We start from the raw sequence: 12,180 nt of genomic DNA, 5'->3' as shown, positions 1-12,180 counted from the left end.
TTTAGTAAAGCTGCTCTGATATCACTGCTGGAACATTTTATTTTTACTCTGGTGAATGACAACAATGGGTGTGTGCGAACAGATTAAAAACAAAACAAACAAACAAAAAACACCCAAAACAAAATTTGTGTTGGCTTGTTAAAGGACGAAGGAAATCTCCGTTTTATCAGCTGTGAATTAACAGTTTCCTCTGCTTCACTTTTTTGGTAAAGAAAACAAAACAAAAAAGCCCACGTACACACGGCAGGCTGGCACACAAGTTCTGAATTAGGAAGATAGAAAACAAGCACATAGCAGAGAAAAAAACTCATGCAGTTAAAACTGCAAAACCGGTTTCAAAATATTCTGTAGTATTTTCATCAAGATGCACACCATGCAGCACAGAGAGAAGAGGATAGAGCACAGCGAGAAGAGGATAGAGCACAGCGAATGAGCTGCTTCACTGGAGTGAGGACAGAGCACAGCGAATGAGCTGCTTCACTGGAGTGAGGACAGAGCACAGCGAATGAGCTGCTTCACTGGAGTGAGGACAGAGCACAGCGAATGAGCTGCTTCACTGGAGTGAGGATAGAGCACAGCGAATGAGCTGCTTCACTGGAGTGAGGACAGAGCACAGCGAATGAGCTGCTTCACTGGAGTGAGGACAGAGCGCAGCGAATGAGCTGCTTCACTGGAGTGAGGACAGAGCGCAGCGAATGAGCTGCTTCACTGGAGTGAGGACAGAGCGCAGCGAATGAGCTGCTTCACTGGAGTGAGGACAGAGCGCAGCGAATGAGCTGCTTCACTGGAGTGAGGACAGAGCACAGCGAATGAGCTGCTTCACTGGAGTGAGGACAGAGCACAGCGAATGAGCTGCTTCACTGGAGTGAGGATAGAGCACAGCGAATGAGCTGCTTCACTGGAGTGAGGATAGAGCGCAGCGAATGAGCTGCTTCACTGGAGTGAGGATAGAGCACAGCGAATGAGCTGTTTCACTGGCTGACTGGAGTGCTATTATCAGACGTCAGCGGGGTAAACAGCACAGAGCTGACGCTCAACTTGAAAACACTTGCTATTTCAGCAGGTGCTTTGATACAACAACAAATACGCTTCCACGTTCCTCCTTTAACAGCAACACATGGCTGGACCCTGAACACAGACAGAAAGACACATAGCTGAGATATTTACACAGACAGGTTTATTCTGTGGCTCACTGCTCTGCTGTGTTAACTCTTTTATACCATATATATATATATATATATATATATATATATATATATATATATATTTCAGGGTCTTTACAGGATACATGCTTCTGACACACTGTGAAATGTCACACCTGAATTTCCTATTACAAACCAGCTGCTATACTTAAACTATTGAAAACACATTGCAAAGTGAACTGTTATTTTTACGAAGACCGCCTGCTTTGGGAAGGAACCAGAAAAGTATACATCCTTCAAAGTCACTCTGATGTCATGAGCGATAATTATGGGGTCTTGTGTTGTGACTATTGTGTGTCTCTGTTTTACAGATGCATCATCTGATTCCTGTTGCCCAAATGAAGCTGATAAAATTGTATTCACATAATAGGAAGATGACAGGCATGTGGTGTTTTTGTTCGTGACCAAGTCTCCAAAAGCTGAAAGTTAAGAAAATAATTTAAAAAATTGATGAGATGAAGGCATCTCTTAAAACGTCAATGTAATTTAACAGTAAGAAAAGCAAAGCAAAAAAATGTTATATTTATTTTTTTGTCTAATGGCTTATTACATTTTTGTAGATCCTTATAAAGTATAGCTAAAGACTTTAATTTAATTCAGGCTCTTGCAACTGAAGCCATGTTTGACCTTGCCAAGCAGTGCTGCTGATAATGCATACTGGATATTAAAAAGATATTAAAAAAAAAAAAAAAGACTAAATGTTGAAGTCAGTCAACATCTAAAGGTTAAACACATTTAACAGTGACACAAATAACACGCTTTAAAACAGGAAAAACAACATCAATCACACTGTGAGGAAAGCTGGGAGAATATTACACCACATGCTACTTGGGCCAAAGTATATTTCAGAACTTATTTGATGATGTAATCACCACAAAATCTGACCTGAAGAAAAACTGGCAGCTTTTTAAAATGCAAAAATTGGATCTTTAGGAGATCACAGGCTAAAATGTGGTCACAGAAAACGCTTCGTACGGCAGAATCATCTGTTACAGCGGATACTGCTTGCAGTTCAGCTGGCGGGGCCACTCTGAACAGGAATAATTAAAAAAAATATATAAAATATAAAAACTTTAAAACAAGAAAATGTGAAGGTGTCGTCTTGAGCAAAACATTTAAGAGCTGAACAGAACACGTTCTGTTTTAATAAGAAGGATTTCCATATGATGTAATGATAAATTGCGATTCAGTGAAATAATCCACTATCTTTTTAGCGCGCCGTCAGTCATGAGACCCCAGCTTATCTACACAGTACAAGAAGTTTCTCTGCAATTAATGTCTTCACGGTTAATGTTACAGATTATTTGACAAATCAACTGAATAAACTTCCTACTGTATTTGTGAAATCTCACTAAACAGGGTCTGGTTGTAGGCTACTTAGTCAGTTAAATAATGACAAGAATTTGCATTATAATGGATATTTGAGAGCTCCCTTTCAAAAAGGACCTAAATAATCCTTCCGAAAAGAAAAAGCGAATTTCCGAATATAATTTCCGATACTTTGTTTTTTTCTTGACTGGCTAATGCCGTTCCCATTAATGGGGAGCACTACAGAGGAATGAAGCCAGTGCTTTGAAACCGTGGGTTAGAACAGTCTAAACAATGGCAGCAGACATTATAAGCAGTTCCAAAGGACTCGGATGAACTCTGGCAGTCAGACGCAGGCTGGAAACGTATCTGCAGCCCTGGACATGTTTGACAAATAAACGGGACGGTGTCGCACAGGGTTAGTGCTCACAATCCGGATGGAATACTGGGACAACTTTGGCAGAGTTAAAAAAAATAATAAATAATAATAATAATTAAAGAAATCACTGCTGCTAAATGTGCAATCAATAAAGGTGGGAGTGTTAATAATGAATACTTTAAAATGGCAGCTTAATTTAGGCATTCAAATGTACGTGTGATTCTGTCACTGAGGCACAGTGGTAGCCTCTTCATTACTGCAGAAAGTCTAGGAGGACGCTCCTGCATTAGGCCCCCAGTTTTCTGCAGTGTCTTTTGGTGGAAGCACACTAGAAAGGATTCCGAAAGTACAATGCTGCTGTTCTTTTGCTTGCATTGAAAATGTTTCATATAGTGTGCTGTTATCGTTACCCAGCCACCACACGCAGGCATTGTGATCTTACCATGAAGCGGGGATCCCGAAGGGCTGCCCGACAAGCCAGGAACCGGACTGCAGCGGCCGCCTTGCTTCGAGGTGAGCTCCTGTTCAATCTCTTCTAAACCAGCACTTTTCTGGAAGCGGCTCATCCGGTTGACGACGCGGGGAGACATGTGAGTCCGCACACATGGCTGCCCTCCATAGGGGTTAATGGGAAAGACGTGCGACGTGCCCCGCAGTGTGCTGATCACCACCCACCTGCAGTCAGGGCTGAAGCAGATATCCTGGACCTGCATGTCACAAAGGAAAGAGCCCATTAGAAAGACAGGCTGGTACAGTATGCAGTCATCACCTCTGTGTGTACTTCACTGCTAGCTGTGTTCTGGGGAACTGCAGGTGCTGCGCTAGAAAAATACAGTTTAAAGGATTTCAAAACAATACACTTTTTATTCAATGGTCAGAAAGTTCAAGATCCCCAGAGCTCCTGGCACTGTACAGGGCATTCTTGTTATGACACATCACTTTCCTCTAATAACTGTTAACTTGACCACATCATTTTAATGAACAAATTAATTGCCAATTACATTTCACTGGGGTGTGCTGTGTATGTGGTGGGAACCCAATATTAAAAGCAGAGTTTACTATAAAACCAAGTTAGGTTTTAAAATACCAAGCTAACATTAAAGCTGGCATGTGGCACTAAAGGCCTGCACAGTACAGTGCTTGCATTGGTTACCAGAACTATGGGCTTACTCTCATTTCAACCTACTTTCCAGTATGCTTCCTACTCAGCTAACAGGCTGCATTGATAAAATCTCAGCAAATATTCCAGACATGCACTGCTGACAAAGGAACACAAAAATGTTCATTATCATGCATGTTTTCAAACTATGGCTTCAGTCTTTAGAGAAAAACAGGGGGATTTCAGTCAGGTACTTTAAACACAATACCGGACTGTTTGATTGTCAGTTCAGAGCAGGCTTCTTTATTAGAGAAAGTCAAACATTGCCATTTACATCCGCTGTTTTTTTTTTTTTTTTTTTTTTTTTTTTTACTTTGCAAATCTGAAAAAGGTTTTTCAGCCAATGAGTGTCAACCTGACAGACCTCCAGGCTTCCAGGCTTGTTAACTCTACAGTATTGTGTCTCTGTGCATCCTGGGAGGAAACTGGCACCCTTTCGATCTTCTCATATGAAGACTGAGAACTAGAGTCCTAGAACACACAGCAGCTGCAAAACTCCTGCAGTTACTTTGCTGTGCGGCTTTAAGAAATAGCACAAGAAACATTGCATTTCATTTCCCCTGAAGCATACAAAAGGTTCTAACTTCTTAACTGGGTTACAGGTTGCAGATAGATTTGTATCCTCCAAGGACATACCCATCTTTGATACAGAAAGCTTGTAATACTTTGGATCAGTGTAAAAAAATAATAATAAAAAAGGCCTGTCAACCTGTCAGCATTCACCTACAATACATAAAAGCACTGCAATAAAAAACTGAAACGATGTGCGTAGGAAGAAGGAACTTGAAAATCTGGATTCTAAAAACCAAAACCAAAGACCAATGACTTTTTACACTAGAGTGTCAAAATCCTAAACTTTAACACAAGGTCTCTTTCACAAACAAAAAAAAAAAAAATCAAAGCTGTTTAAAAACCATGACCTTTTTGGTCACTGTACTGCAGTTTAAAAAGTGTAAAAACTATGCAAATCTGCTTCCAGCTCATGGCAGCGGCTCTTTATCATTTCACTTTATTTACCTACACAGACTGAGGCCAGTTATAACAGCAGTTTGTGAGTCAGAACAAGCAGAGTCAGGCAGCCAGAGAGATAAGCCAGGGTCCCTGCCGTGAGCCTCCCAACATTATCACTTCTGTTATTTGTTCTGCTCCAAGATAATGCAGGTTTCAGGCCTTTTTACTGTTTACAATGCAAGATCAAAGTGAATGCATGGTCGGGCAGCAAACCTAACATTAGTCAGTAACAAATTAACAAGGACTCGTCTCGTTTGAAATCTCTTAGCCTGTATGGAGGCTTCTGCGTAGGGTATTTTACCCCCTTAACAATAACACTGCCTGCCATAAATAACAGGGTGGCAATGCAGAAACCCACTGAAAAGGGGAGATCACTGTTAGTGGCTCAGAGGGCTGGAAGGACCCACGTTCAAATCCTACCTTGCACTAACATGCACAGATTTATTTTTATTTACAGAAACACAAGAACGGTGTGTGGGCTTATTCAGATGCCAAAGTAATAGTAGAGTCCAGTCTGCGTTTTTTTGTTTGTGTGTTTTTATTTGCTTTTATCCTAGACCATTGTACCCTGAGATTCATAACTATGTATAAAAAGTGTTGACAGGTTGACATTTCTTAGACCTGATATCAATTCACAGTAAATACAATTACCATGCTTAACATGAACATGCATTCATTATATAAAACATCTGAGTAGGTGTAAATGGAAGACATACCCCAAAGATTACATTTAAAAAGCACATTCTAGTTAGAATGGGAGAGAGCCAGCCCGCCCACCCACACTGGCTTTCAGGAGCCAAGGTGCAGGGAGCAACAAACCTGACTGGCACTGCTGCGATCCAAGCCCGTCAGGGCTAAATATTTGTTCTGCAGAAGCAAATAAAGCTTAGCCTGGGCCAGCTTTGGCAATAGATCCCCTGGTGAACTATACTAAGAGAACGGTTTGAATGGGAATTGCTGTCCAATAAATAGGAAAGTGTAGCCACCTGGTCTAATTGCTGTTACCAAAAAAGTCACTATAGTTTAATTCAGCTGTGTACCAGCGACACGTTTTAACATAATAAATGTTCTGATGTTTAGACTGGATCAATAAGAAAGGTACATGTTAAAGACATTTCAAACTAGCCTGCTCAGGAGGAAGTCACTTGCGTATTAATGTTAAAGACATTTCAAACTAGCCTGCTCAGGAGGAAGTCGCTTGTGTATTAATGTTAAAGACATTTCAAACTAGCCTCCTCAGGAGGAAGTCGCTTGTGTATTAATGTTAAAATGGTTTTTTCGAATCAGTTGAGGGAGTCCAGTTGAACAATGGAGTTCATTTATGCTTGGCTTTACTGGGAAACACCTGTCTCAGACTGGGGAATAAGTGGTCACTTCAATCCCTCCAACAATGCACTTCAAAAGCGGTTTGTGCTGAAGAGCACGCTCTACATTAGAGTTACAATGAGAAGACTTACTTCACTCCCAACCATGTCTAATGCTGCTCAAAGAGCTGAATAACTGCTGTGCATAATGAGGAAGACCGCCAGTGCATTCATTACACATTTCATCAAAAGAGCCAAACAAAAAAAAAACATCTATATATACAAAAATACAATTACATAAAAATACTTGTGCAAAAGCGGATTCTTTTATTATTTCCTGTTCAGGATTTCCTGATTGGAGAAATGTTTTTAAACCGATTGTTCCCTATACAATGAACAAACATCCCTATTTATCCAGAACTCTTCCTACACAAAATAGCTTCAGGTTCAGAATTATTTTTAAAGGCTATTAATACAGAACAGGCTGGGCTGACCATCTATGCATGCTTTTAAGAAAGTCCCCTAATTGTACTAAGCATAAGAAGTAGTTGCAGCTTCATGGGAGCGATTAGGCTGGGACGCCAGGGTTAACACCAAGGCTCCTACTGCTAAAGTGCTTTGGGCTCCATCAGAGACTCCAAACCAGCAGAGGCAATGTCCGGGGAGGTCTGTGAGCAAAGGATTGCTCTGAAACCGACCTGCCCTTCCCCATGCAACATGAATTATTAAACTTTCATCTCAAACAATACTCACATGGGCACTACAGCGCTTTAGTTTCCAGAGTTTGGCACGTCTGGACACCTTACAAGCTTAAAAGAACCCGGCTTTAAGATGCAGTTACTGCAATGAAGACTTGAGATGTGTGGCTTCCTTGGCCAGTCTGTTTACCTAAATAGCAAACCCAGCAAAACCACACAGGTGTGCTCCCAGGCTCCAATATTGAACATCCACAACTTCAAACTGCTCCATCAGAATCGAGTACAGAAACGACGTGGCTATGTGCCGCCTTCTGTGTAGTTTTTCAAACAAGACGGACAAATGTTCATTTAAGGGGTCCTATGGTACAGCATGTGCTGTTTCTTATTACTTCTGAAATCCTTTCTACTCTACCACAGGAAAGAAAAAATGAACAAACTCTCCTCTAAAATATAAAGCCTGTGTCTTTAAAAAGTTTTACTTTAAAAATGTTCACAACAACATCTGGCAAAAGCCGTGTTTGATGGCTCTGGTGTGGGTTTTGGGTCTGGTTTATCAGGTTAGGCTAAACAAAGGAGGCCTTGATTCTCTGCCCCCTTGTCCTCAGAGGCTCATGGCGTGGCTCACATTATCTCAGCGCTATTATCTCACTGGCATCTCTGCTGTCCGCCTACCTTTGCTTCCGGCTGAGGCAATCACGTGGCCAGGACTGGGACAACCCGACAGTGAAACACATCTTAATAAAACAGCCCACGTTAATGAGGCAAGAGCCACCTGGAATGCACCGTGGTTTGTTTTACTTGGATACAAACAAAACAAAAGCAAGGGAATACACTAGGAGTAGAATCTATATATATATATATATATATATATATATATATATATATATATATATATATATATATATATATATATATATATATATATATAAACACACACATATTGTGCCATTAATGGAGTTCTGTGTCTTGCTGCAATATATTTATAAAGGAAAATATAACTGTACAGTAGAGTAGTGTTAGAATGACATTTTTTGTTAATGTGTTAATGATAGGATTCCTTTGGCAATTACAGGCGCCAACATCATCCTGACGCTGGATACTTGTAGTATCGAGGGAGCTGTTCGACAGCCAGCACGCCTTTCAATGGTGAGACATTGGTCTACTTTCCACCCACTCTCACTGCACCACTTCCATGCCCTGAATTAAAAATCAGAGGATGAACAGAGGGAATTTTTTTCACATCGTCATACTGTGGCGGAGATGTATTTTATGTGCTCCAACATGAGAGTAAATAAACTACAACTGCCCCGGCACCACAACCCCTTCGTACAAAAGAATATTTCTATGATCTCCCCACTGTCTGCTTTCTGAAGAAAATGAGTGTCATATGCAGGAAGTTTGAAACTGCATCAACAAGATAGATTTGTGACGGGGGGGGGGGGGGGGGGGGTCATTCTTCTGGGTGTTGAACTGAACTCCAAGAACATTTACACTTTTATTAACACTATTATTTTTACGGTTAAGAATAATTTTGTACCAGATACCAACACTTTACCCTACCACTAATGTATGCATTTGTCACAGGTCAAATTCCCTCTTAAGATGAAGATGAATGGATAACTCTTTCAAATAAGCAGCAAAAAAAAACACAACCACACAACAACAACAATGTGGAACTGCAAATGAACGCAAGTATTTCCAATTAAATGTTAATCCTCAACTCATTCAAGTTGATGATTAATTTAGGGTTACAAAAAGAAAATAAGCAAACACAAATTTAATTAAAACATTAAAAAGACTTGGCAGAAACGTGGCTGTATTCAGTATTGGTCTCCCAGACTCCTCATTGGCTACTGATTTAAAACGAAGCATGCAACAGCTCCTGGGAATTGTGGCAGGCGTTATCAAGGGCCTGTCCAGTTCCAAAACACTGTAATTCAGGAAATAGGGAAACCTGTTTTCACATGTTCTAATAAAATAAGAAATTGATTTCCCAGGTAGATTCCGCCTGGGGAGATGAGCAATGTATCTGTTCTGGTCTTGATAGAATGTCCTGGACAGACTGCGTTCCACAGCCGGCACAACTCAAGATATATATCGAGGAGAAAAAGATAAATCTTCCAACACTCGAGTACAGCAGCGTTTTATAAAATGCAGGTTTATCTGGCAGGAAAAGAATCATAACTTCTGAAAGAAAAGTTAATGATTACCATTTTTCAAAAGAAAGCTCTGTGGAACTTCAAATGTGATTAACTGGAAAGACACGATGTTAAATGAAACTACCCCAGAAATTATGAAAAACAAAGCTTATATAAAAAGTTGCCTTTCATTTACAGAACATGGAAAACACAGATAAGAATCATAATTCAATTCCAGGTAATTAAACATGTAAAATGTTTGGTCTGGCTAGATTTTGGCTAGTGTTTTAGCTTTATAAAGTGTAAGCATTTAAAGCTATGCTTGAGATTATGGCTGTATGGAATGCAAGCTTATTGAAATGAAGATGATGGATCTGGAAGGGATTGATGCACACAGTAACCCACCTTGGCCTCCGTCTCCCCTCTGTGGAGGGTGTACAGATGATGCACGGCACTCTGTGACGAGGACCACGGGTGAGTCAGAACTTGAAAAACGTGGAAATCGTGGCCTAGTGTGTCAGCAGTAACAAGCAACATTCCTGAAAAACAAGGATACACCGTCATTGTAACTCATTACTAGCTGTGTGCTGTCCTGGAAACAGACCCTTCTCTGAGGGACATGCTAGAGATATGGAGAACAGTTTGAGACAATGTGTTCTAAACACTCTGCATTGTTTTGCTGCACTTTAGGCTCTGAGAAGTTGAAATGTGAGGTCAGTAGAGTTGTCCCATTTGCTTTGTTTGCTAAAGATAATCCTGGGTTTAAAGCCCTCTGCTACTCACAGCCTGTGCTTACTAGATCAGGACCTTACTTATTACCAAGACACCAGCTTTACAATAACAAAAAACTAGATTTAATTAGAATCATATTGATTTTAAATAGAATCACAGTAGATTGATTTCATGTTGACAAGGCAATTTCTTATTATTTCAAATCAGTAAAACTACAGAAACACTTTTTTTTACAGCACACTTACAAAGCCACATCAAAACCACCACTAAACCCACACTTGATTTTTATTTAAAAAATAAATACTGTGTGATTGCAAAAATGGCACAGACACATTAAGATCTAACACAGAATATACAAACTCATAATCTAAAGCTAGCATTTGAAACAAGCTCTTTCAAATGAGTGATGTACTCCGATTGTGTCCATGTCATTCATACAGTGATCATCAGTCATTTTCCTATTTCTAATCTTTAATGTTGAGGGTGCGATGGCAGGGTTTGAGTGGTGCCAGTGTTTTTATTGTGTGGTTTGTCAAATCTAAAGAGGAGGTTAAAACAGCACAAGATTAAAAGATTCAATGACCCAGATGTGAAAATAATAATAATAATAATAATAATAATAATATGCAAAAAAAAAAAAAATGGTTAAACTAAGTTTTGGGTACAAGAATTCATTTACTTTGCTTCCAATTTAACTGCTTCCTATTTTTCACACCAACTAACTGCCTGCCTGCAAAGTGAAGGAGGAGATGGCATCTCTCTTTAATAAAATACTAATAATACTGTGACCGCACACATGAAAAGAGAACAGAACGGGTACTGAATTAGATGGTGGTTCACTATTTCTGCTGTATCAGAAAACTAAACCAGACTATGGCCTGGCCAGAAACTAAAACCACGCCCCAAATGAGGTGCCAAGCCACAAGAAGCATTTGCGTCAACTGGGAATACATGGAAAAGAAGGGCTTCTAATTATAGCGCTGGAAACGGAAGTGCAGAGTGATTAGGAGTCGAGGCGCTGCGGTGTGTTTATCTGGGAGCTTCCTCTCTCCCTCTCTCTCTCTCTCTCTCTCTCTCTCTCTCTCTCTCTCTCTCTCTCCCCCTCCCGCCTGCCCGCTCGCTCCCTCGGCCTGGGTTTGATAGATGAGGCTTGGCCTGGAGGGTGGGATAGAAGTTGCTGATGGGACACAGTGTTCTCCAAAAGCCAGTGGAGACTGGAACCAAGCACAAGGGCTTTTGTGGCCTTGTTGAAATACAGGCCTTCATAAAAAGAGGCGTCAGTTGGTTAGCCCGAGAAACTAAATTATAAAGCATGCTTTTCAGCACTGGTTAGCCGCTATAACATTTCAGAAACCTGAGGACGCTTCAACATGTCTGGCACATCCTATTTATAACACCTTACCCAGTGTTCATCTGTCATTTATTGCATTTATACAAGACCAGCAACACATGCATTTACACAAAATAGTGTTATTTTTAAATAGAAACCTCCGATTTATTTATATTTAAGTACATACAGCTGATTAGGAAACAGTAATTCAAATACTGTACATGCAATTATCACACGTGTTAAAAAAAAAATGTGTTATCGCTAAGCTCAAAATAATATTTACACTGTACTTTATATCCCAGCAAAAACATTTCTGGGGAATTATACTAAATTAAAGTTTGGACCAGTTGGACTATTAATTAGAAAAGTTACAGAATTAAATGAGGGACGAAACTTTTTTTTTTTTTTTTGTCGCCTGTTTGTATGCTATTTTTAACTTTCAAAAGGAAATCCTTAGCCTAACAATAGCACTGGTGCGATATGGAAAGTCATTTTCCCCTTCAAGGCCCTGCAAGCGCTGTTCAATCTTTATCAGCGTATTTATTAAAACTGTGGAAAACACATTGAGAGCAGCTGAGCAGATCAGGGCCACAGATCAAAGGCAGCCCGGCACTGATTCTCCTTTCCTTCTTTGAGGCTACAGCTGAGTGAACTCAAACCAATGGCCATTATACGCAGAAACCATCAAGATATCAGACTGACTTGCTAACACACAGACTCAGCAGGTCACCGCACAGTCAACAACTTGTTCCATCTTTTCCATACCAATGATGATTCTGTCACTGCAACTGCTACTACTAAACACCCATAGATTAGAGCACACAATATAAAATTACACATGCTGTGAAATTCCACATAAAGGATGTCTTAAGATTGTATTTTTCTGGGTACATCAGCTCAAAATATTTCCTGAGTATTT

General features: G+C 40.1%; 1 protein-coding gene across 10 annotated transcripts in view; it reads right to left on the bottom strand.

Moving 5' to 3' along the window:
- LOC117962447 (BCAS3 microtubule associated cell migration factor-like) overlaps positions 1-12,180 on the bottom strand; it is a 172,755-nt gene that overhangs the window by 129,518 nt on the left and 31,057 nt on the right. For all 10 annotated transcript variants that reach the window (XR_009308369.1, XR_009308368.1, XM_058997808.1 and 7 more), the window contains 2 exons: positions 9,605-9,738; positions 3,332-3,596 (listed from right to left, as the gene is read on the bottom strand). Coding sequence is in view for 8 of the 10 variants with exons in the window: in XM_058997808.1 (XP_058853791.1) it covers positions 3,332-3,596; positions 9,605-9,738 (399 nt within the window). In the remaining 2 variants the exon portion in view is untranslated. The remainder of the gene's footprint in view (positions 1-3,331; positions 3,597-9,604; positions 9,739-12,180) is intronic.

This window comes from Acipenser ruthenus, chromosome 24, assembly GCF_902713425.1.
Source record: "Acipenser ruthenus chromosome 24, fAciRut3.2 maternal haplotype, whole genome shotgun sequence".
In the NCBI taxonomy this organism is placed as follows: Eukaryota; Metazoa; Chordata; class Actinopteri; order Acipenseriformes; family Acipenseridae; genus Acipenser; species Acipenser ruthenus.
The sequence above is the reverse complement of the archived record's forward strand: the minus strand, read 5'-3'. Positions and strand labels throughout refer to the sequence as shown.